Consider the following 26,933-nt stretch of genomic DNA (forward strand, 5'->3'; position numbering starts at 1 on the left):
ATTATATAGTCATTGTTGGAAAGGGTCCAAATACACAAAAATGTATTTGAAAAAAAAAAACAAGGAATCTGTAGGACCCGAAGGTCTTTTCTGAGGAACAGCAGGCAGTTTAACGGGTCAGGACAAACAAGGGACTCATGAACAACAATCACTAAAAAAAAGGGATCATTCAGGTAACAACACAGTAGTAAGAATCAAGCATATGTAAACTTTTGAACAGGATAATTTTTATAAATTCAGCTATGATTTTCTCTTGTGGACTGTATGTAAACGTCTTTTATGTAAAATATCTTATTCAGGTCATGCATTTTGTATGATCTTATTTTGGTAAAATAATTAACATTTTGCAGATTCTACAAGGTGTATGTAAACTTTTGACCTCAGCTGTATATTATATTTATATAAATGTTATATCTCAATATCTAGATTTGATTACGAAAAATTGCCCATGTCCTTTGCATCTTTGTATTGCCACCAAAGCAATAAAAGTAATAGTGCACCCTGCATGTTGAAAAATGACGCTTAAAGGATGCCCAGTTCCAAGGAGTCCTGTCTAAGCATCCATATGTGACTGGCTGAGAGTAAGCATTTGTTGGTATTTGCAGTTTGTTGATATATCACACATATGATAAGCTTTGTTGACTAAAAAAATAATCAAACCAAACCAAATGCCCTAAAATGAATGAAGCCAGGATATGACCAGAGGCTTGTCCTGTGAGTAAGTAAATGAATAAACCATAGTTTCAGTTTTGAAATGTGTCACACTTGGAACTACTTTTACATAATCAAGAAGTATGTTGTCTTAAGTCGAGGCTGTTGATAATTTTGTAGTTGTTTTTTTACTGAAAGAAGTAGTTTAGCCAGGAGTAAGTTTGGTTTTCATTTACTCACACTCATGTTTTTCCAAAACTGTGTGAATTTCTTTTTCTTGAACTCAGAAGTAGATATTTTGAAAAATGGTTTGTTTTGTCAATACAACTGAAATTTGGACCCCATGGATTTTCATTGTATGGATAAAAACAGTTACAACATTCAAAATGACAACTTCTATGTTCTGCAGAGGAAAGAAAGAAATGTGGTTGAGTAAGTGAACTATCACTATAATGCCTTTTTAAGCACCTTTTTGAGACATCTGTCGCTCAGTTGTTTACAAGCTTAAGCTTTTCCTTCAAGACCAGACATGTTAAAGAATGCGACCCAACAACCTGACAACAGCGAGTATTGCCCCTACTCCATGTCAACACCTTATCAAAACTATAATACTATGAGTTTTGCAAAGAAGATTTGGAGGAGTGAATTCTATAATTGTGTTGTACAGTTCATCCATTCAATGTTTATAGAGAGAGATGCTTACTGTACTTGTGACTATAAAGCTCCATTGCTTAAGACCTGGTCTCCTTGTCTCAAGCTGGCTCCTCTAAACTGTCAGCATGCATTTTGAAAGTGGAGTCTAGTTTATTCTAAAACTAGAAACAACTTTGACCTGAGACTCAATGAGTTCTTTGGCCTCTCTGTTATCTAAGCCTATTAAAGTTCTGAATTGCCACCCACACAACAACACTTTCTACCACGGAGTAGTGCAGTGATTTTCAACTGGTTCATGACCCAGAGTTAACCTGTGGTGATCAACGCAACACCAAAATCTCTTTAAAATCTACACTGGAATGTAGTGAAGTATCATGAACTTCACAAGCACAACAGTATGCAAAATTATTCTAAATGTCTCTTAAATTCAGATGAAACCCAATAATTCACCATATAACAAGCACAGAGGTTACCACAAACCGTATTTATACTAGTCGCATGTGAGTCTGACTTACATTAAATCATGGTAGTTGTTTATCATTAGGACGTAAGCTTTTTTCAGCATTTACAGGGGTTAATCTGTGATTTTATTGCTGTCCGAATCCAGAATGTCTGTATTTTTCTCCCACCACCCCTGTAAAAATCCCCGGCTGAATTACCTACTGTTTTTTGACAAACACCAAGGTTGTGTGGTAATTTAATTACCCTTCCGAATCCACATCTCTGAGTTTACAAGAAATCGTTTAAAAATTCACCATTTTAACCCCCTGTGACCGCAGTTTGTATTTATTTATACAGTTTATCATGGGTAGAATGCAAAATGTTTTAATTTTACAAGCATTTCAGTCAAATGTAGCCTATTTTATGCAATATTTCAAACCTTTAACCCACGGGGGGGGAAATCAACTCATGGCAACAGTAGGCCCTATTCCATGAAAAACACAGACTTGGTAACCCTGCATCCAACATGAGCTGCAGAAATCAGATCTAACTGATCATGGATCGAGAGTAAGGAGAGATGTGACAGACCATGCTGAAGATTGACAGATATTTAAGTGCGTGTGATCAATCGAAAAGGAAAGTGCTATTAAATTAGTTTTAATTGTTTAACCACCACAGCGTCTTGTCTCCACTGGCAACACGCACGATTTGTGTGGATTGCAAGTGACGTCACAGGTAGCAGAGGGTGCAAGTGGCGATTGCGAGTGGCATTGTAATTTAGTTTCTTTTTTCTTGTCTTCACCACCTGGCTACTGTTGTTAAATGTTGAGAGATTCAGTTAAAAAATAAATAAATAAATCGAATAAAATAAAAAATAAAATAGACTGCAAGTGACGTCACTTCCGGAAGTACAGTTGTCTGAGAGTGGAGGTCCAACAGTGCATGTCTGAAAATGCAAGTGCATGTCTGCAGCCAGACACTTCTCATAGCAGCTCCCAGACGCATGAAAATTATATGCAATATTAGAATGTTTATGTGGGCAGGTGGTAATTCTCAGAAATTTAAAGGGAGTGGGATTAAAAAAACAGTCTTGCGCAAGGCTTTCATACAAAAACACACACAATGAATGCCGACTTTAGAAAGCAAAAGAACCCTGTACACATTTCTTTAGGTTCAAAACAAGAACCTGTCTGGGTAAAAAAGGACGTATGGTCACCCTACATAAACAAATTGTTGTTTCATTGCTTTGTATTTGTATTGAGGTTACTTTGTCTGATTGTGTCTCATCTAACATTTTGAAATGCTAATTGCCTTCCAATCAGTGCTCACCCTTTGCAGCTAATCAATTGATGTTTTAGGAAGTCACTTATAACTGAATCTGTCTTCTGTTACACAGTAACTTAATTATTGCATATGCAATAATGTAATTCTTCACAATTTACAGTCTGATGCATCTATTAGGGGAAACTGCTAAGATGTTTGTCTCACTGGGAATATCTTGTGGTGCCAAAGAGTTGTTGATGACTAATTCTGTCACTAATCATTGACATCTCACAGTTTTAGTTACTTTAATTCTATTTTTGCCTTTTAGTCTGAATCACAACTTCTCTGTAACAATATAGAACAGACTGAGTAAATGTAGTAGTAGTAGTACTAGTTTTTCCCAGATGAGTGTGTGAGAAAGAGTAAGTGCTCAGACCATTCAGAGGAGCTGTCTGCCACGAGCACTATTTATCTTGGCCCACCGCAGAGTCTTTCCGTTGCTGCTCAAGAGCACTTAAAACAAACGCCCACCTACACTGAATTCTGACTTGTTCATTAGCTGCAAAAGACACCTAAATGCCTCAGATTGGCTCTGCGTGCAGTAGCCTTATTTGATTTATTACAATCATTTTAGTCTTTTATTCGTATTTAATAAAGATTTTGAAATTGCTTGGCCAGAGCCTAGACCTGAGGTTTGACTTGACAATTGCTGTCTACAGACGCTCTCCATCTAATTTGTGTAATTGGAACAAATTTGTATTGCAAAATGGGCTAAAGTTCCATACATGTGAAATACACAAGAAGGCTTGAGACTGTAATTGTTGCTAAAGTGTGTATAAAGCTTTGATTTACTGATTTGAATATATATATATATATATATATTATGTGCATTTATTTGATTAGAATTTCAAATAACAGATTTCTATTTTAACTATTTTAATATATTTTAACATGTAATTTATTCCTGTGATTTGTGATGGCAAAGCAGCCATTACTCCAGTGTAACATGATCCTTCAGAAATCATTCTAATATGCTAAATTTGTACTATAAATAACTAAAATAAAATAATAATTCTTACTGTTAATGCTGACAATGCATGCGCTGCTTAAAATTTATGTGGAAACCATGATTAAGATTTTTCCTGATGATATTTTCTATTTTTTATGAAGATAGTAGGAATGGTAGGTACAAAAGAACAGCATTTCTTTGCAATAGAATCCTTTGTAACATAATATAAGTCTTTACTGTCTCCTTTAATTCAACTCCTTTCTGAATAAAAGTATTGTTTTCTGTCTCATGTCTCACTTCATTATTGAATGAATAAAATTATTTCAGTATGTTCAAAAGTATATTTAAAGGTATTTTGGTTGGGAGGCTTAATGTTTCATTTAATTTAACATTCATTTAATTTAAACAAATTGCAAAAATAATGAAAACTTACTCACCACCAGATACCATTTTTGCTTCTGTTGGTTTTGCTGTTATTGTTTTTTTTTTTTTTTTTTTTTTCCCCACAAAGGCCCCAGATGGATTTAATTGTGTTTCTTTGTCTCTGTGTGTTTAAGTATGTCAGGGAGCGAACAACAAACTGGCTCTTCTGGGAACAGTGGATGACCATTATCAGATTTTAGTAAAAATGTACAGCAACTGCACCGTCGTTCTGGAAAACCTGGAAATCACATATATGACAGAAAAACACGACTTGTCTTTTCTCAGGGTATGATATTTCCATTTTCAAACACTATGTATGGTTTTATTGTCATCTGTTCTAAACCATATGCTATTCCAAACAGCTCTTTATATAATTTCAGTGTTGTAGGCTTCGTGAGTAATTGTATTTTGTGATTTGTTTTTTTTTTTTTTTTAGAGCATCCAAGAAGTTAGTGGCTATGTTCTTATTGCGATCAACTCGGTCACCAGCATCCCCCTCGAGAATCTGCGCATTATTCGTGGCCATTCTCTTTATGAAGATGAATATGCTTTGGCTGTCCTCCTGAACTCAAACATCAGCATCGGACAAGGCGTGAAACAGTTACCACTGACTAGCTTAACTGGTATGTGGTTATATAAAACTGTTCTTTGCGTGTGTGTGTCTGTATGTGTCCTGCTAAATGGGAATATCAAATGCTCCTAACTGACCTGTATCTTTATGTCTTTCACACATAATATTTATTAATTCCCATGCCCAGCTCTGAAAGTTATATTTGGAAAATATGAATAGACCTGTATTTGTCATATGTGAAAACATTGTTCAAACACTTTTGTTTTCCCTTCCTAGAAATACTGAAGGGCGGAATCAAATTTGTCAGTAACAGTCATTTATGTAACGTGGAGACCATCCAGTGGACTGACATTCTGAACATGAAGAGCCTGCCTAAAATCACATTGCCAGAAACAAACTCAGAAAAACACTGTAAGTCCCTCAGGAGTTTGCTTTTATACATGCATATTAAATAGTACTAATTAAATTTGCATATTGAATAAGAATGTTTTACTTTACCTCCCACAGGTGAGAAGTGTGATCCGAGCTGTCACAATGGTTCCTGTTGGGGCCCTGGCCCCCAAAACTGCCAAAAAAGTAAGCTGTATTAAACTACTGTGATGATCAGATTTTTCTTACTGAATTATTGACAACATACCAGAGGCAGACAGTAGTGAAGTATTTTACTCTGCTTTAAAAGTACTTTTCAAGTGTCTGTACTGTATCAGTGTTTTTCTTTGGAAAACTTCACAACATTCCAAAGCATAATATTAGACTTTTTACTGCACTATGTTTCATATTAAATATCATTTAAAACTTAATTACATTAGAAATCTAGTACTTTCATAAGTAAAAGTAATTCAAAGATTTACTTGAGTACAACAAAGTACTACATTTTTAATGTTCCTAAATATCAAAGGTAAAAAAAAAAAAAAACACTCTGATAAAGTACAGATACTTTTAAATTTACTTAAGTAAAAATACTTCACTACTGTCCATCTCTGAAGTGTTTCATAAAAATATAATGGAAACAAAACATTGAAATCCTTTCAGAAACTTGAAACAACATACTGTATATATTATACTACTGTTCAAAAGTTTAGGGTTGAAATCTCTTACGCTCACCAAGGCTGCAGTTATTTGATCAAAAATATAGTAATAACAGTAATAATAACAGTAATATATTATTACTACTTGAAATAACTGTTTTCTATTTTCATATATTTTAAAATGTTATTTATTTCCTGTGAAGGCAAAGATTAATTTTTAACAGCCATTACTCCAGGCTTTAGTGTCACATGATCCTTCAGAAGTATTTATATTGTAACAGTTTTATATTGTAACATTTTTTTTGTTATTTCCAAAGTTGAAAACTCTTATTCTGTTTATTTTTTTTCTGGAAAGCATTTTTATTATTATTATTATTATGGTAACACTTTATTTTTAGGTCCAGTTCTCACTGTTAACTAGTTCACTGTGAAAAAAAACAATTTGTTGAGTCAACTTAAAATAATTTGTTACCTGGCTGCCTTAAAATTTTAAAAAGTTCAGTCAACTCAAAAAACGTTTATTCAACTTGAAATGTTAAATTATACTAAGTGACAACTTAGATATTTGAGTTAATTCAACTTAAAATTTTAAGGCAGCTGGGTTACTTACCCATCTGTTAAATTCAAAAAACACTATGTTAATATCTATGTTGTTACTTAGTACAACTTAACATTTCGAGTTGACTAATTTATTTGAGTTGACTGAACTTAAAATTTTAAGGCAGCAGGGTAACAAATTATTTTAAGCTGACTCAACAAATTGTGTTTTTTGTTTTTTACAGTGTTGCTTATTAGCATGCATATTCCTAGCATATTGGCTGTTTATTAGTATTTATTAGGTACAAATTAATGCCTTATTCTGCATGACCATATTCTAGATCCCGTAACGCAACCCAATACCTAAGCATAACAACTACCTTAATAAGTATTAATAAGCGGCAAATTAGGAGTCTATTGAGGGAACATCTTAGGTAATAATGAATGTGTGTTCCTATTATTATTATTATTATTATTATTATTATTATTATTATTATTATTATTATTTTAGGATCTTTGATCAATAGAAAGTAAAAAAAAAAAAAAACAGCATTTATTTAATATAGGAATCTTTATAAATCCTTTGATCAGTTTAAAGATTTTGATTAATTTTGATCTTTTTTTTTAATTAAAAAAAACCCTGCAATTTTAAGTGGTAGTGTAATATATAGAAACCTTTTTAAGAAGAAGAAGAAGAAAAAAACTTTTAGAACTTATGATATGTAGTGTCTGAAAATGATTTGTGGCATTCACACTTGAAATTTTTGATTCAGTTTGATATGTAACCCTAGGTTGATCTAAAACTGGGTTATCAGTTTTTTTTTTTTTTCTTGAGTAACAATTTGGGATTTCTTTTTTATGGGTATTTTTAATGTGCCTGTTTAGTTTATTTAAGTTGATCCTTGGCTTATATTTCACAACTGCTGAAAAAGGACTACTTGACCCCCAGAGGAATGTTTTGAAAACTCTTTAAAAGAATATTGAATTGTTGTTGCTGTGCTCAACTATAGCGAACACAGATAGTACTGTCAGGATCTGTGAAGTTTCTTCTCTCTGTATCTAGTGACTAAGGTGATCTGTGCGGAGCAGTGCTCGGGGAGGTGCAAGGGGCCCAAACCCATTGACTGCTGTAATGAACATTGCGCTGCTGGCTGCACTGGACCCAAACCAACCGACTGCCTGGTGAGAACCGCACATATACAAATAAAGATTGTTTCTTCACAATTCACTCGTTAGCTCATTCACCTTTCAATACACACTGTTTAGATATAATTATGAACTGAACTGGTTCAAGGTGAATAATGAGAACAATATGACTCAAAATGTAAGAAATTCACATCAGCTTGAATGTCTTAAAAATTGCTTATACTTACTTTAATTAAAACACTGTAGAAAAGCATGTCTGCAGTAGTACAGTGAAACATTAATTAGCAATGAAGTGTACAGCTGCAGTAAAAGTAACCTCAAGGGCAATAAAAAATACTTTTGGACTAGTGCGCTCATGGGAAATGTTGTTTGTGTGTTCTGTAGGCCTGTAAGGACTTCCAGGATGAGGGGACATGTAAGGACGCATGTCCACGGCTCATGCGCTATGACCCCAACACCCACCAGCTCGCTCCCAACCCTGACGGGAAGTACAGTTTTGGACCAACGTGCATCAAGATATGCCCACGTAAGGCCCTTCCTACTTGAACACATTACTTGATTCTAATTATACCTTTTATGTGAATTCAAGCTATGGGGGATAGTTCGTAACAAAATCGGATTTAGTCATCATCATGTTGTTCCAAACCTTACTTCTTTTTCTCTTGAACACAGAAGAAGATATTCTGAAGAACAACATTCTGCAGAATATCTTTTGTGTTTAACAGAAAAAAGAAATTTATACAGGTTTGGAATAACATGAGGGTGTGTAAATAATGGCAAAATTTTATTTTGTGTGCACTGTTGCTTTAAATCATGAATTCTGCATTCTGGAGATTAATCTTTTAGGGGACCAGGGTTAAAATATAAATGACACATTCCTGGCAAAGAGAAACACTTTGGTGTGGATCATGATTCTTCAACTGTTGCTCAACTTTGGTTTCTGAATAACTCAGAAAGCAGCATAGCCATGACAGAATGATTTGATGCAACAGTTTCTGTTGTGTTGTGTTGTGTTGTGTTGCTTTGGTTGGTTGTGGTTAATGACTCTGGAGTGACTGTTGGTTTGATGTTTTTTCCTCAGACAACTATGTCGTGACAGACCATGGGGCATGTGTAAGAACATGCAGCCCTGGCACATATGAGGTAGATGAGGGTGGAGTTCGGAAATGTAAGAAGTGTGATGGCCTGTGTCCAAAAGGTACAGTTGAGGAAAAAAAAAAACAGTTTTTTTGTTTGTGTATCTGTTCTTTTTTTCTAGTTCGGCAAAGATATTAGTCTTGTTTTAGTTGCATTATTTTCTTTTTTAATAGAATAAAAAAATACATTTAAAACTATAAAAAGCTATAAAAACTGTAATTTATTACAGTGATTATTAGTAGCCTGTCCTACATTAATATTGCAAAATAAGCATTTTTTTAAAGCTTTTATAATAATGTAGCCAACATATAGCCATGATATAAATGTTTGTATGCTACCTGTCAAAAGTTTTGATACACATATTTAATCATTATTCATCATTCCAACCCGTCCATTTGAATATTACTGTAAAGTACACTACCAGTCAAAAGTTTTTGAACAGTAAGATTTTTAATGTTTTTTTTAAAGAAGTCTCTTCTGCTCACCAAGTCTGTGTTTATTTGATCCAAAACACAGTAAAACAGTAATATTTTGATTTTTTTTACTATTTAAAATAACTGTTTTCTATTTGAATATATTTTAAAATGTATTCCTTTGGTTTCAAAATTGAATTTTTTAGCATTATTACTCCAGTCACATGATCCTTCAGAAATCATTCTAATATTATGATTTGCTGCTCAAAAACATTTATTAATATTATTATTATTAGTAGTAGTAGTAGTATTATGCTGAAAACTTAGTAAAGCTTTTGAAAGCTTAGTACAATTTTTTTTCAGGTTTCTTTGATAAATAGAAAGTTCAAAAGAACCGCATTTATCTGAAATAGAAATATTTTGTAACATTATAAATATCTTAATCACTACTTTTCATCAATTTACAGCGTCCTTGATAAGTAAAAGTATATATTTATAATTCCTTAAAAAAAAAAAAAAAAAATATATATATATATATATATATATATATATATATATATGTATATGTATATGTATATGTATATATATATATATATATTGCTAATAATATTTATGATAATAATAATATTTTTTTCTTGAACAGCAAATCAGCATATTAGAATGATTTCTGAAGGATCATGTGACACTAAAAAATGGAGAAATGATGATGAAAATTCAGCTTTGATCACAGGAATAAATTACATTAAAAATATATAAAATAGATTTTAAATAGTAAAAATATTTCACAATTTTACTGTTTTTGCTATACTTCGGATCAAATAAATGCAGGATTGAAGAGCAGACGAGACTTCTTTAAAAAGCATTACTGTTCAAAAACTTTTGACTGGTAGTGTGTGTGTGTGTGTGTGTGTGCATTTTTTTCTGGATAGTTGACAGACAAATTTAGTTCTGCAGAAACGTTCATACAAAGGATTAATTTAAATTAGTTTATAACTAATGTCATTTAAGGTTTGCACTAAAGGTTTTTAAGGTCATTCAAAGCATAAATTCAGTCAAGTGTGTCCGAACTTTTTACTGGTAGCATAAGTGCTAAATTTATTATTGCCTTCACAGCTAATATTTTACCTAAGAAAGAAGTTACTGTTAATATTTAATGTTTGCTACCATCTCTCTAGTTTGCAGTGGGCTGGGAATGGGGCCTCTGGCCAATGTCCTTTCAATCAATGCCAGCAACATTGATTCCTTTGAGAACTGCACAAAAATCAGCGGAGGTGTTGCAATTCTCACCACCACATTTAAGGGGTGAGAAGGATGTTTCACACTCTCTGATAACCAAGAATCGATTACACATTGCTTAGTACCATTCCATGTTGCTTAAAGACAATAATAATGTGAATATTTTGCATTTTTGAGTTATTTAGATTAGTGTGATTGAGCCAAATCTTTTACAAACACTTTGATATCCTTTTTATTACTATTATTGTTTACAGTGACCAGCATACTAAAACTCCAGGACTGGACCCGGCCAAACTCAGCGTATTCAAAACTGTAAAAGAAATCACTGGTGAGAATGCAGTGGTTTAATATTGGACATTTGTAATGGTTAAATGTAGGGGACCTTTAGCCCCTCAGTGTTCGTAAACATTTCTGAAGATATTTTTCCTGTCCTAACTCAAAGGCTACCTGGTGATTCAGCAGTGGCCGAAAGACATGCCATCCCTCAGTGCCTTTGAAAACCTTGAGGTCATCCGTGGACGTACAAAACAGCAGTAAGTTAATAAAATTACCGCAGTCACAAATATATCAGCAATCTCAGAGAATTTCAACACATTATGATAAATTACTGTCTGAGTCTGTTTAATGCATAAAGACACCCCATCTCTTCTTCTCACAGAGGTGCATTCAGCTTTGCAGTCACCCAAACTGAAATCACACATTTCGGCCTGCGTTCTCTGAGGGAGATCAGTGACGGTGACGTGGTCGTCTCTCAGAATAGGCATCTCTGCTACACCAGCCTTGACCACTGGAAACGCTTCTTCAAATCTCAACAGCAGACTGCCAAAATGTTAGGAAATGCTGATGCTGCCATCTGCGGTAAAGAATTATCACAATAACACCCATCAAATAATTTCAGTTTAGTTCACACAAAAATGTGTTATGTTAACATTAAATTGAGTGGCTATGTAAAGTTGCTACTATATACATCTTTCAGATGAAAATTCATATTAGAGGTCAATAAATGATAGGTGAGCATTTTGACGACAGTGGTCCTGACAGAACTTACAGGTTTGGTGCATGAGTAAATAACAAAATTCTTTCTTTTGTGTGAGCTATTCCTTCAAATGCAAGCATCCATTTGTAATGGAATGTTTAACATTTTTGCTCTAACAGACATTTGACTGAAGGTTGATTTAAAAGGTTGATCTGTCTTTGTGTTAAAGTCTTATCTAAATGTTTGTGTTACAGCAAATCAAAACCGCACATGTGATGAGATGTGCACAAGTGATGGCTGCTGGGGTCCTGGTCCCACTATGTGCTTCATCTGTAAGCATTACGCCCGTAAAAAATACTGTGTGGCTTCCTGCAACCTGCTGGCTGGGTGAGTGAGGGCTCTATTATGTCTTCTCAGTTTATCCATGTTTAAACTCTATATAATAGCTCTGCACATTTCTGAATGCGACCATCTTTAAAATTAGACCGCATTTTTAATACAGGTTATAATAAAACCTACATTAAAAAATGACAAACCCAAAAATGACAATTCTGTCATTGTCTCATGCCATACCAATATTTTAGTAAGATTTCCAATAGTGAATTTGTTCCTTTGGCTATATTTTTTGTGTTAAAGGGTTAGGTCACCCAAAAATGACTGGTAGTTGTTCATTGTAAGTTTATTAATAAACCATATAAATGATAAAAATTATCCTTTAATTGCCTACATAACCTAATAAGCGCTCAAGCGCACACAAAATAAAAAGCTTGCCACAACGCGAAAGTTATAATAATTATGAATGTGTCTGGGAAAAACAGCAAGAAGACTGCATTAACGTTTTAGTAATTCATAACTAGTGCATAAACTAGTGCTTTCTGTGTTTACGGCTCAGGAGATACTGTTTGCTTTCATTATTTTGCAAAAGCACAACGTTTTGTTGTTATTGTGAGCGCACACAAATTAACATAGAGTCTTTACAGATTCGAAAGCTGTATTTATCTGTATGACCAAAAATGATGGAGTATTTTAAGAGCAAGTGACCGCACCAGTGCCTCCATCTGTCATGCAGTAAGCACGCTACTATTCAGCTTCCACACTCTGCACAGACACTTCAATCGCGCACATTTTTCTAGGTTAACGTTAGATTGAGTGGCCATGTAAAGTTGCTACTGCATACATCTTTTAAGATGAAAAGGCATACTTGAGGTCGATGAATGATAGGTGAGCGTTTGGATGTCCTACCCAATGTACTATATTACCACATAGACCAGCTGTTAACGGTCTGTCTATCACGGACTGCTTGACTTCGCCACTTTCTCTGGAAGTGAAAGAGCTTCTTTTCGTCAACTAACGGTTAGTCAGCTATTTGGGGGCAGCCCTAGTAAGGACATGTTGTAGGGGTTTGGAACATCATGAGGGTGAGTAATTAATGATAGAATTTTCATTTTTGGGTGAACTAACTTTTTAAGTGTTTTTTTTTTTTTTACTTTAGTTTGGTGACCACTTCTTGCTAGTAACTATTAACTGACTTTTTCTTTAATAAACTCCTAATTACTGCCTATTAATAGTAAGGTAGTTATTAAGTTCAGGTATAGGGTAGGATTAAGGGATGTAGAATATAGTTATGCAGAATAAGGAATTAATGTGCTTTATAAGTGCTAAAAAACTGCCAATATGCAATTAATATGCATGCTAAAAAGCAGCTAGGTAATAGTGAGAATTGGTCCCAAAACTGAAAAAAAAAAGTGTTACCATTTTTTTGTTCAATTCTGATTGACCGGAATCCATTTCTGTCCATACAGTGAGCCACGTGAGTATGAGGTCAATAAAACATGTGTCGAATGCGACCCTGAATGTCTGCTCATGAATGAAACCCTGACCTGCACCGGCCCTGTAAGTATCAAACCAGTCCTACAGTACCACATGTTCTGCTGTTGGCTAACAGTGTTTATTCTTATTTGTTAAAAAAAAAAAAAAAAAAAAGCTGATGCCAGTGCACCAGTCTCTTAAACCAATGTTTTCTGTCCCAGTTGTGTCCTGGAGACACATCATTAAATTCACATCACTTGAAGAGTGTAGAAAAGTTGCTTGTTGCCATCTAATTGCCAGCTTTTGTCCAGGGACCCGACAAATGTACAGTTTGTGCAAACTACAAAGATGGACCACACTGTGTAACACGCTGCCCACAAGGCATACCGGGAGAGAAAGACATACTCATTTGGAAATATGCTGACGCCATGCGAGTGTGCCAGCCCTGTCATGAGAACTGCACCCAGGGGTAAGAGAGACGTCGTATATGATGCTTTCATTTAAATGTAATGACATGAAACAGTCATTAATGTAATTTAACCAGGTGCATCAGGGATTGTAGCTTGTACTAGTTGTGATTGATGCATTTTATGTTTTGTTTTGCAGATGTACTGGACCTGATCTGAAAGACTGCAAAGATTTCAAAGGGTAATAAGTGAATCTGACCCATAATGCCTTGTTGTATAGATAAATTTACCAGAATATCTCAAAAATCACAATGTTCATCCTCATGTATCACCAAAGTTTCTGTCGAAAAAGTAATAAAGAGGCTGTGAATTAGAACATATTTTTAGAAAATAATACCAAATACTCAAGCCTTCTTCACAATAGATGTCTAGAAATAAATGAAAATGTGGGAAATGAATGAAGATATCCTTCTTTAGAGCATTGTACCTTTCTGCTGAATTGTAACAAATATAGAAATGATTTTAGCTTGTTCAGGACGATGATTCATCATCCAGTATTATTATTAGGGTACATAAATAGAAATCATTTACTAATTAAATTTTTATATCAGAAAGCTGACAATGACTAAAAACCCCAATCTATCTCTTTTACAGTCTGTCTTATAATAAAATATATGAATCATATTTAATAATAATAAAATTAAAATGCAATTAATGTAATAGTTTAAATGTAAATGAGATGTTCTATGTAAATGTGTCTATTTTAGCAATTTTGAATAATAATGACAGGAGCTTCAAATAACAGAATCAAAGTCAAAGAGATTTGAATATAAATTGCAATATATAAGTATAAAAATCATATATAGGCCTAAGTGGTACTAAAATAGCAAAACATAAATTCAGACATGATTTCTCTCAAGTTATGATGAATAATGAAAATGTTTGAAATGTGCATATAATGTATGGAATAATTAAATATTAACTCCATGAATTATAATAAATGAATACATTTTTAATGATTAATAAATAATTAAATTAAACAAAAACAGCAACATGCCACTGAAAACCTCCTTCCTAATTCTGAGGGTGTTCTCTTTCACCAAAGGTCTAACTTATTCCTAAATAAATAAATACATACTAGCTAAATTCTAAATATAAATTTTAGAGAAATCTAAATTCTACAGTCAAACCAAAAATTATTCAGACACCAGATGTAATTTTTTAAATATTTTTTACTAGTGGGTGCAGGACACTATAGTTCATTTACCTAAGTAAGGATAGCAAAATAAAGTAAATTGAGACATTTTATACCCAAAAATTCTTCATACAGTGGGACCAAAAATTTGATTTGACACTTTGACCTGGCTATGTTTTGTTACATACCTTTCTATCACAGCTATCTGACATTATCAAGATGAATTTGTTCTGACACAGTTTAACTCTTGAGTTCATGTCATATTTTATTACCATTTTCTAAACTATAGCAAATAAAGTGTGATAATGTGAGAAATTGTGAAAGGTGTCTGAAAAAATTGTGTTTTGACTGTAATTCATTTGTGACAACAAAACACAGTTTAACTTTGAGTTCTTGTCATATTTCATATATGAAATAATGTGATAAAAGAGCATAACCACTCAATTCTGAGATGTAGTGACATCTCAAGAGCGTATCATTTTCCACTGCATATAGAAAGTTTAACTTAGTAATGTTCCTTTTGTCTGTAGTTCGGGTTTGCCCATGATTGCTGCTGGTGTAGTTGGAGGTCTGCTGGCGTTTGTTATCCTGGGTCTTGGTGTTGCTGTTGTACTGCGCAGGCGGCACATCAAGAGGAAGAGAACACTACGACGACTCCTGCAAGAAAGAGAGGTCAGATCACAAGACAGCCATAATCGGAATATTTTGAAAATCTGTTGTCCGAACACCTCCAGTATAGAAAAGTGAATTGGCAAAGCTTGGTGAAACCATGTAAGATCAATGCAGTGAAGTCAGTTTACTGTTTTAGTGTCAGCAGTGATGGAATTCAGTCATTGAGGCAATAGCTTCCATGAATACAGACAGATCCGTGTCATCCCATGCTTATTCAAAGACAGGATGTGTGTTTGTGTGTTGAGGGCAGCTTTTCTGACTCTGTTTGTCTCTACAGCTAGTGGAGCCTCTGACCCCCAGCGGTGAAGCCCCCAACCAGGCCTTGCTGCGCATCCTCAAAGAGACGGAGTTTAAGAAGATCAAAGTGCTTGGGTCTGGAGCTTTTGGCACTGTGTATAAGGTGACTGGCCTCTCTTTAAAGGGACAGTTCACTCAAAAATGACAATTCAGTCATCATTTACTCACCCTCAAGTTGTTCCAAACCTTTATGAGCATAAAAGAATATTTTGAAGAATGTGGTTAACCAAACAGTTCATGGTCCGCATTGATTTCCATAGTATGAAAAAATACAATGGAAGTTAACCAGGACCAGAAACCATTTTTGTTTAACCCACATTCTTAAGTGTCTTCTCCTTTTATGTGCAGCAGAAGAAATAAGTCCATACAGGTTTGAAACAACTTGAGGTTGAGTAAATGAGGACAGAATGATCATTTTTGGGTGAACCATCCCTTTAGATTTGCTTATTTAAACACTTGTTGCTACGTGCTTTTTTTCTTTCCTCTTTTGTTGCCTTCTTACATTTCTCTACACCACAAGCTCAATTAATTGTTGATCTGTAGACATAAATGTTATCTCTTAATCTCAAGACGATTTCAGCTGTGAAATCTCATTGGTTACAAAACACTGGGTGTTACTTTGTTTGTGACATGAGGTATTAAAACAGATATGTGTCCATTCCTGCAGGGCTTGTGGGTTCCAGAGGGAGAGAGTGTGAAGATTCCTGTCGCCATTAAGGTCTTACGAGAAGCAACGTCTCCCAAAGCAAACAAAGAGATCCTGGATGTGAGTATTAGAATTTAAATTTTGGTGTTTGTCATGTCACATCAGACCTTATTCACAATTTAGAATTAAGGTCTTGATGTCAGTTTGGTGCTGAAAATACTGCATAGACAATTAAAGAGGCTTTAACAAGTGACAAAGATGTTTGAACACTTAAAGGAGACATCAGATGCCCATTTTCCACAAGTTGGTATGATTCTTTAGGGTCTCCATGGAATGTCTGCAACATACTTTGGTTAAAAGTCAGTGGTTGTGTGAAACAACACCCTTTTTACCTTGTCAAAAACAGCTCTGTGTTCACAGTGACTTGTTTTGGTGCATGTCTCTTTAAATGTTAATGAGCTACTGCTCACCCCACCTCTTTCTTCCATTTTTTGTGTATTTGGTGGCACATTACCATTAGTGATGGAAATTTAGATTCTTTCAAGAGATTTCGTTTATTTTCAGTTTGTTCACCAAAATGATTTGTTCAGATTCGTTCATTAACCGTCATTCACGAACGACATGTACTAGTTCGGTCAATTCGTTCACAAACGAGATCTCTCTCAAAACAGCGACTTGGTCAGTGATGGGCGTATTCGTTCAGTAACAACCGTTCGTTAATGAAAAGAACCAGTTGTTGAAAGATAATGATGGTAAGATCGGCTCATGTAGTTTGGCATATTTGCAGCAAAGAAACAAATTTACACTTCACCATTGTAATAAAAACTGACCCACTAGGTTGTTTTAGACTGTTTTAGCTGTTTTGTGGTATATTTTGCACTTTGAACAATTCTCTCAAGATCTCTCTCATTCAGACTTATTCAGAACTCTGTACAGTAGTAAATTGTAAGTAAATTGTAAATAAAGTAATTTGTACAAAGTGCAAAATATACCACAAAACTAAGTCTTCGTCACATCTCATACTCGAATGCTATTGGCTAGAGGTTTAGTCAGTCTTTGACAGGATGAAACAGTCTGCAGAATTCATTCAAAAAGAATGATTCGTTCACGAATACAACATCACTAATTACCATCAAAAACAAAACTAATCAACTGCCTCTTCAGATTCGTATGTTCACTTTTACATCCAGCTACAAAACACCTGCATTGCTTACAAGACACTGTTGTCGCTACAGCTGCTCAAGCACAGAGAAAACAGTTGACAGCGTAAATGTGCTAATATGGGACAGTCCATCAGCGGACATGGGTGGGGCCTGAGCACTATGAGGTCATTCTGCTCAGAAAATCAAAACAGCTTGATAATTAACACTGTCTAGTTTTTGGGGGATTATAAAAAAGGAGTAAATGGGATTTTATCATCGTAGGGTGGTTGTGTCCACACACTGCTAAGACATTTAAATGCAAAAACCATGTCAAAGTGAATTTTGCATCTGATGTCCCCTTTAAATGGGTCATCAGATGCTAAGTTCACTTTTACATGTTGTTTGAACATTAATGTGTGTTGGCAGTGTATGCACACATCTACCCTATAATGATAAAAATCCATGCAGTGGTTTTTGATTAATCTGTAAAAACAATATTCCCTTTGTCAAATCAAGCCATTCTCAGATGCCTGTCGTTGTGGCGTCACACCGACAGAGGCGAGCAGCCACGATAGTTGATTGACATGAGCGTTTTACCTCAGATCAGCTGTAACAGTCTGCCCTCTTTGTTTCAATGCCGGAGCAGGGATGTAAGTTAGACAAGAACTGAGCGATTGAGGTGTTGTGTTGCTGGATGTAATAATGAACATAGGGGTCTTCATTTATTCCCGACATCTGAGCCGCTGAAGATGCAGTAGATTACGTTTGTTTGTGAAGGGAATGCGCCTCCCGATCTACATATATCCGTCTATGTTCACGCGAATCATTCGTGCTCCAGCTTCACTTACAGCAGAAGTGAGTATAAGGTTTTTTTTATGAATCTTTGCGATCGCCTTTCCTAATAATGTGCTAATTAGCAAGTTTAGCGGCTAAATGTGGCTAAAGTAAACAGGCTCGTCTCTCCACAGAGAGAAGAGAGGTGTGGGGCGAGCAGAGCTCATTTGCATTTAAAGCAGCCTCGACCAGAATGAGATGATTTTTGCAGAGCTCATTTTGACAAGGTAAAAAGGGTGTTGTTTTACACAACCACTGAGAATTTTTAACCAAAGTACATTATAGACTTCTTATTAAGACCCTAAAGAATCATTTCAACTTGTGGAAAATGGGCATTCGATGACCCCTTTAAGGCTGGCTGAAATGACCCAAATGACAATGTTGTTTGCAGATGTACTTGGTTAGATATTCTGTATCTAATGTAATGAAGTTACATTTTAAGTGTGGCTTGAATTTCTAAATACTTTTTTTTTTGTGCTAATGTGCTACTTCCTCAAGCTTGCTTAAGCTAGTGAGGAATGAAAACATTTTAAATTTTGACAACATTTGAAATGTGGCTGTATATTTTAATAGAATCACTTTTCTTTACATTCTTTGCCTATAATGTGATTATTCATGTATCTGCATTGTAACTTTGTGATCTAGTTAACGTGTAAATCATTTCAGTACACATTTTCGTCATTCTAGTCAAGATAATGATTGTGCAGAAAAGGCCTTATTCTCCCCTGACGGACGCAACTGAAATCTATACTACATAACCTTGAGTTGAAGGGTAACCTGACCAAGTCCCACTGGATGTTGTGTTGAGTTGATACAGAACAGAAAACTTCAACCTGGGGGAGGAATTCCTGCATTTTGCTTGCACCCCATCACTGCAACAGCAAACAAGACCTTTCTAACACAAAGAATGTTATTTCCTCCAATATTCTCTTTGATTGGGAGGATGTGGTTGCACAGATTGATTCTCAAGGTCACTTTGAAGATAGCTCATCTACGTAAACACCCAGTATAACCTTTTGAGAGTCCGCAGAAACTGAAATTTAACAGATCTGCAGAGTCTTTTGAATATTAAAAAGAAAAAAATCAATATAAAAAAAAATAAAATAGAGACCAGTCACTCCCTCATTTTTTGAAAGGAAAAGGTTGTTGGTATTGGCAGCTCTAAGTCGTCTAGGAAAATACAGTTGTTATTGCCCAGGGGTTTGATTATTAGTGTTCCTGCTAAGTTTAGATTTTCCTGAAGCATTTTACTTCAGAACTCCAGGCCACCATCCGTGTAAATATTTTCTAATGTGCTCAAGGCACCTCATTTGTTAAATTTAAGTCTGCAGGGACTATAAACAGCAACAGCATTTGTCAGTGTTGCTGTATACTATATATATGTGGCGTTTGTGCTGACCTCATTTGTTTGCATCTAAAGGAGGCCTATGTGATGGCGAGCGTTGAGCATCCTCATGTGTGTCGTCTGCTCGGCATCTGCTTGACCTCCACCGTCCAACTTATCACCCAGTTGATGCCTTACGGCTGTTTGCTGGACTACGTCAGAGAAAATAAGGACAACATTGGCTCACAACACCTGCTTAACTGGTGTGTGCAGATTGCTAAGGTACATGGATTGTTCTTTTAATTGAGTGTGTGTTTTTATGAGTCATTTGATGATGAACAGATGTTTTGAGATGTCTGTTTAATGTGTTCAGTACAATTCATTATTAAAAATATTATTTTCTTTTTAAATGTTTATTTTATTATTTAAATGTATTTGATGAATTATTAATTTATATGGTTGCCTAGTTTAGTTTACTCCAGTTTTTTCTCGCATTTCTCCACTGCCCTGTTTGTAAAAAGGAAAAAGGGGAATATGCAATTTGTTTAATATATCATATTTAAAGTAAAACTAGAAGGTATAAGGATATATTTTTGGATTTGGCATGAATTGATGTGCCTATCCATGTTTCTTGCTGGTAATTTGAATCTAAAAATAGGCAATATCACCCACAGATCTGTACTGCTCACAAATATTTAACATTTTTAGTCATATTTCTGAAGTGCAAATCAGTAGCTGTGAAGATTCTCTTAGCAGACAGGCATTTTTGGTCCTTTCTACTGAGGGAATAACATTTCTCTTTTGAAAGAAACTTTGATCAGAATATGACTGGAAAATGTAGAATGTTTTAACATTCTGAAAAAAGTTTGATCTAATATACTTTCATGTGAATCCTTACTCTTTTTGTTTGAAAATCATCAATTTGCACAGCAATTCTGTAAGAGTTGAGTTTTCGCTAACGATCCAAATGTATTCCCTCATCCATGCACTTCTTAAAGACTATTTTCACAATTATTTTACATTTCACACGTCGTTTGATGATGAACAGAGATTTTTTTTTAAAGATACCAATTTAATGTACTCATTACAATTAATTATTAAAAATAAGTATTTTGATACATTTTTGATATAGAATTTTATTTTTTAAATGGTTATTTATTATTTAAATTAATTAAATTAATCCACTATTTTTCCATCCACATGTTTCCATATGATGACATTGTTACGTTTGGATCTGATAAAGTTTCCATTTGTGCCTCATTAACACTTTTAGTCATTTCATAATTGCATTATCGAAGTTCCAGATGTAAATACTCCTGGATCATAACAATTATAGAAGCAATTATACATCCCATCTTAATTGATTTTATTCTGTTGTCACTGAATTTTCATTCCAGCTTGAAGGAGTACATAATTATATTAACTTATGTCAACGAAAATCTTTTGAATTCTCTCTGACTTTTATTAGGGAATGAATTACCTAGAAGAGCGCCATCTCGTGCACAGAGACTTGGCAGCTCGTAATGTGCTGGTGAAGACCCCTCAGCATGTGAAGATCACTGATTTTGGCCTGGCCAAGCTGTTGAGCGCCGATGAGAAGGAGTATCACGCAGATGGTGGAAAGGTCTGTTATTTCTTTTTGTGAGAAGTGGATCTTGATGACAGAAGTTTAGCAGTTTTTCATTTTACTAGACGAAAAACTGTCCCTAAACTGTCAAGTCAAATTTTCACAGTACACATCATTTCAAAGCAGCTTTACAGAAATGCATTCTGTTATGTCTATAATGCCTTAGGGCTTTAACATAAACTATCATAAAAACGAATGAAGTGATGAATGTTGCCTTATTAGTGTCTCAACGGTTTAAGACTTAGGACTATTAACATCAGACATTCATCTTTAGAATGCATCCAATGTGTTCACTTCCAATTATAACATTTAAAAAAGAGATTTCATGTCATCTGTTTGATATGCTTCAATAGGTGCCAATAAAATGGATGGCGCTGGAATCCATCCTGCACAGGACATACACCCACCAGAGTGACGTCTGGAGTTATGGTTAGTAATAGTTTGCTAACGTCAGAAATATTTGTCTTTGCTTTTTTTAGACATTAAAGTTAACGTTAAAAACTTCTTCCATTTTACTTACATAGACTTCAGAGTGAAAAAGAAAAACGTTTTTTACATGCAACAATAATCCTAGGAAGCCGGAATGTGAGTGTAGGAAGTGAACAGGGATGATTAGATTCATGTTGACTTTAATAGCTTTGTTTTAAAGCTAAGGATCTCAGTATTGAATGAATGTATCTGTTGTTCACTTAATGATACTCTACTTTAGGTGTGACAGTCTGGGAACTGATGACATTTGGAACAAAGCCCTATGATGGGATTCCTGCAAGTGAAATTGCTGAAGTTCTAGAGAAAGGAGAAAGACTTCCTCAGCCTCCTATCTGCACCATTGATGTGTACATGATCATGGTCAAGTGTAAGTTTGAATCATTGCTGTATTATTAAGTAAACATATGTTGTACTTTCTTCCCGTTTAATAAATGATTTTCACACATGAAACCTATTAAAGGAGAAGTCCACTTCCAGAACAAAAATTTACAGATAATTTACTCACCCCCTTGCCATCCAAGATGTTCATGTTTTTCTTTCTTCAGTTGTAAAGAAATTATGTTTGAGGAAAACAATTCAGGATTTGCTTACAAAAAGCAGTTTAAATGCAGCTTCAAAGGGCTCTAAATGATAACAGCCAAGGAAGAACGGTCTTGTCAAGTGAAACGATCGGTTATTTTCTAAAAAAATATTACAATTTAAATACTTTTTCAACCTCAAATGCTTGTCTTGTCTAGCTCTGCATGTATTCTCTGTATTCTGGTTCAAGGCAGTTAGGGTATGTTGAAAAACTTCTCCAACTTCAAAATTGTCCTGTTTTATCTTTTTTTGTAAACGCTGTTTAATCGTCTTTACACATTCATTTTGTAAACGCTGGCTCGGTACTTCTGCAGCGACGTATAGGATGATTTTTAAGTTGGAGGAGAAAATAAGATAGGAGTTTTTCCAACATCCCCTAACTGTCTTGAAGTGAGTTTATGCAGAGCTACACAAGACGAGCATTTGAGGTTAAAAAGTATATCAATTGTAAATTTTTTAGAAAATAACCAATTGTTTTGCTAGATAAAATCATTCTTCCTCGACCAGGATCATTTAGAGCCCTTTGAAGCTGCACTTAAACTGCATTTTGGAAGTTTAAACTTGCAGGCACCACAGAAGTCCACGATATGGAGAGATCTCTTGAAATGTTTTCCTCAAAAAAACAATGTCTTTATGACTGAAGAAAGAAACGTGAACATCTTGGACGACAAGGGGGTGAGTAAATTATCTGTAAATTTTTGTTCTGGAAGTGAACTTTTCCTTTAATATGCCATACAACTATCAAATTTTCTTTTCAAGTAAAGGTATCCCATATGGCTTTGTGTGTTGTATTCATATTTTTTCCATCAGAAGAGTCCTAAAGCAGTTGTTATGAGTGAGAACCAGGGACAGATCTAGTTCACTCTGCAAGATAAAATATAATTAAAGTGTGAAAAACAATTTTCAACTACTTAGTAATTCATTATTCTGTATATTGTAGCTGTAGTAGCTTTGACTCTTTATTTAGGGATGCATTGCTAATTCATTAACCTGATAATAATTATTTTGTATTATTAAATTGGTATTATAGCCAAGTTGTGGCTTATTCCCTTTAAATGCCAGATTTATTAAAAATAACAATTCAAAATAAAACCCTAAGGCCCTGTTTCACAGACAAGGCTTAGACTAAGCCAGGATTAGCCCATAGTTCAATTAGGACATTTAATTAATTTTTATGAAAGTGCTTAGAAAAAACATTACTGGTGTGCATCTTGAGACAAAACAAAGACAATGATATATATTTTCAAATCAGTCAGTGCAAGTTTCTTTCAGCTGAAACAGCTCAGACTTACATTTTAGTCTAGGACTGGTCTTAAGCCTTGTCTGTGAAACAGAAGTTAAGTTAAAATCTATAATTAAATCACAACACCACAACATGGTAGTGTACATTTAAATTATTAGTATTTTCAAGGGTTAATTTTGAGGATGCACAATTAAATATCCAGTATTAGCCAATATCTAATATCTGTATATATGAATAATAAATAAAGCGATACCATTAGGGTGTTAGGAGATGATACATTTTTCATCATTTCCTTTATCATCACGTCACTGTTTTTATCCAGGTTGGATGATCGATGCAGAGAGCAGACCTCGCTTCAGGGAGCTCATTGCTGAGTTTACTAAAATGGCACGTGACCCACCCCGCTATCTCGTCATTCAAGTAAGAGAAACAAAAATCTGATTTCTTCACTGGAGCAATGCTCATCTGGTTCATCTGGTTACTGATTAGTGTCTTCCTGTTGGCAGGGTGATGATCGGATGCATTTACCCAGTCCTTCTGACTCCAAGTTCTACCGCAGTCTGACGAGTGGAGAGCTGGATGAAGCTGTGGATGCAGACGAGTATTTAGTGCCCAATCACAGCTTCTTTAGCAGCCCCAGCACGTCCCGCACACAGCTGCTGCATTCTGTGGTAATACATGCAGACACACATTATCGGTGCTGCCGGTCCCATATTCAATTCATGAAATGCCTTAGTGTTAATCATTTTAAATACCAGCTCATTTCTAATAGGTGAACCTGGACCACAAAACCAGTCATAAGAGTCAATTGTTTTAATTATACATCATCTGAAAGCTGAATAAATAAGTTTTCCATTAATACATGGCGTGTTAGGAAAGTACAATATTTGTCTGAGATACAACTATTTGAAAATCTGGTATCTGAGGGTGCAAAAAAATCTAAATATTGAGAAAAATTGCCTTTAAAGTTGTCCAAATGAAGTAGCAATGCATATTACTAATCAAAAATTAAGCTTTCATACATTTATGGTAGGAAATTTACAAAATATCTTCTTGGAACATAATCTTTACTTAATAGCCTAATGATTTTTGGCATAAAAGTCGATAATTTTGATTTAAGGATACATTTTTTTAATTTTTTTAATTTCAGTATCACATATACAGTTTCAACCTCATTATAAAAAAAAGATTACATGACAGCCAGAATGATTTTTTTCTCAGTTAAACAGAACAGAGATTGAAAACACAACATATACTAGTGTGAATAATTTATTTATTTATTATTTTATTAAAGAAGTTCATACTTTTATTCAACAGGGAAAGTCATCATTAAATTCAGCATTAAATAATTGACAGTAAATGCTTTTTCATTGTTTCATATATATATATATATATATATATATATAGAGTTATGTTTTAAACTTTCTATTAATAAAAGAAAGAAGAAATCCTGAACAAAACATATAAAATATAAACCATATTAGAATGATTTCTGAATGATCATGTGACATTGAAGACATACTTTTTAAAATATATTAAAATAGAAACCAGTTGTTTTAAATCTCACTATATTACTGTTTTTACTGTTTTTCATCATGTCAATTCAGCCTTGCAACCCTTAAATGACAATATTAAATTGTATACTTGTATTTTGTTTAAATAAATTCTAAATAAAACTAAAAAAAAACCCTAAACTAAAATGAATAGTTTAAAAAAAAAAAGTTAATTTAGGCATTGCAGCATCATAAAGAATTAGTATTCATTTTAAGATTTGTTAAAAACCGTTTTAAATTTTACATTTAAGAGCATGCACAAATATTGGCCAATACACATCCAATATAACACAGTGCAAGTAGACGATAATATATTTACTGCAAAAGAAGGCTTATCTCTTACTTATTTCATTTGTCTTCTTTCTAGTCAAAATATCAAAAAAATCTTAAATTAAGATGCATTTACTAGATAAGCATTAAATGACATAATATTAAATGACGTAAGATAATTCATCTCGTTTCCAGGGCGAAAAAAAAAAAACTAAATTAAGTGCATTTTGCAAAATAAGTTAATTATCTGCCAGTGGGGTAAGTAAAATCCGCATTTTAAAAATATTTCACTTGTTTTAAGCAGTATGCACTAAATGTAGTTTTTTTTATTTTTTATTTACTTGTTTAAAGCAATATGCGCTAAATGACTAAATATCTTAAATGCATCTTAACTTATTTTTGAAGTTATTATTTTTAACTTTTTTTTTTTCCATATTTTTCTGTAGTAAATAGCATTAAATTATATGCCCAATGAATCCAATAGCCCTATAGACAGCACATCTTAAAACATCTGTCACATCTAAACAGTCCTAAACAGTAATGCAGTGACTGGATGTAATATCAGATCTGATGACAGTGTTGTGTGCTTTCACTCAGAAGGACAGAAAGTTCACATTGCAGAGGCGTATGTACCTGGCCTGATTTTCGTCTTCTTCTGGCCTGGGCTCCTTCACCCACTTCCTGTTCCGTTGTCCTTCTGTCTCTTCACCCTCTCCCCCGCTTCCTCCCAGCTGCCTCCTGATTAATGACCGTTCCGCAGCAGAAAAGCAAAGCATGTCTGTCCAAGAGGACTCGCTGGGCCTCAGCGTTCTGAACGTTTCCTGGCCTCGCGCCTGCCGCTAAGTGCGTGCAAAGCTCCTTCGGCCTTTCAAGTCTGATTGCTTTCGCGGGCGACACTTGTTAAAATTTTTTTGGCAGAACGAAGGCCTTGAGCTCGGAGACGGAGTCTTATATAACACAGTCACTGAGGCATAGCCATTTAAGGCTGCAGTTTCTCTGACAGATGGTAGCTTATTTAGCTTATGTTTTTTTTCTAGTTCCTTGTGTTTTATGAATGTGTTTTGCAAAAGGAAACCTACGACATGCTTGCATGAACTGCTGACTAGGTTTCGTTATGGTCCAACAGCCTCGATAAGGCTGGGTTCTGTTCTCCTTGTAACAGGTACAGGCCTGTTTTGTGCACATGGTTGAATACAAAGATTCATTGAGTCCTCAGTCATCATCTTTATATGTCTGCTGAATGGATTAACCATTGTACAAATATTTACTATAAATACTTTTAAAAAGTACAAAAAAATCTAAACATGTTAGTACTATAATTAGAATTATTAGAATCACCAATAAAGTTCAATCAAGCTTCC

At 34.5% G+C, this 26,933-nt stretch overlaps 1 protein-coding gene across 1 annotated transcript in view; it reads left to right on the forward strand.

Annotated features, from left to right (window-relative positions):
- Window positions 1-26,933, forward strand: part of egfra (epidermal growth factor receptor a (erythroblastic leukemia viral (v-erb-b) oncogene homolog, avian)) — a 68,841-nt gene that overhangs the window by 35,295 nt on the left and 6,613 nt on the right. Inside the window, exons 2-25 of the mRNA XM_051127883.1 lie at window positions 4,576-4,727; window positions 4,878-5,064; window positions 5,289-5,423; window positions 5,520-5,588; window positions 7,641-7,759; window positions 8,108-8,249; window positions 8,805-8,921; window positions 10,449-10,575; window positions 10,764-10,837; window positions 10,952-11,042; window positions 11,168-11,367; window positions 11,740-11,872; window positions 13,288-13,378; window positions 13,606-13,763; window positions 13,901-13,942; window positions 15,427-15,568; window positions 15,846-15,968; window positions 16,533-16,631; window positions 19,908-20,093; window positions 21,280-21,435; window positions 21,792-21,867; window positions 22,148-22,294; window positions 24,072-24,169; window positions 24,256-24,420. Coding sequence (XP_050983840.1) covers window positions 4,576-4,727; window positions 4,878-5,064; window positions 5,289-5,423; window positions 5,520-5,588; window positions 7,641-7,759; window positions 8,108-8,249; window positions 8,805-8,921; window positions 10,449-10,575; window positions 10,764-10,837; window positions 10,952-11,042; window positions 11,168-11,367; window positions 11,740-11,872; window positions 13,288-13,378; window positions 13,606-13,763; window positions 13,901-13,942; window positions 15,427-15,568; window positions 15,846-15,968; window positions 16,533-16,631; window positions 19,908-20,093; window positions 21,280-21,435; window positions 21,792-21,867; window positions 22,148-22,294; window positions 24,072-24,169; window positions 24,256-24,420 — 3,029 coding nt within the window. The remainder of the gene's footprint in view (window positions 1-4,575; window positions 4,728-4,877; window positions 5,065-5,288; window positions 5,424-5,519; window positions 5,589-7,640; window positions 7,760-8,107; window positions 8,250-8,804; window positions 8,922-10,448; window positions 10,576-10,763; window positions 10,838-10,951; window positions 11,043-11,167; window positions 11,368-11,739; window positions 11,873-13,287; window positions 13,379-13,605; window positions 13,764-13,900; window positions 13,943-15,426; window positions 15,569-15,845; window positions 15,969-16,532; window positions 16,632-19,907; window positions 20,094-21,279; window positions 21,436-21,791; window positions 21,868-22,147; window positions 22,295-24,071; window positions 24,170-24,255; window positions 24,421-26,933) is intronic.

Source organism: Labeo rohita, chromosome 2 (assembly GCF_022985175.1).
Source record: "Labeo rohita strain BAU-BD-2019 chromosome 2, IGBB_LRoh.1.0, whole genome shotgun sequence".
In the NCBI taxonomy this organism is placed as follows: domain Eukaryota; kingdom Metazoa; phylum Chordata; class Actinopteri; order Cypriniformes; family Cyprinidae; genus Labeo; species Labeo rohita.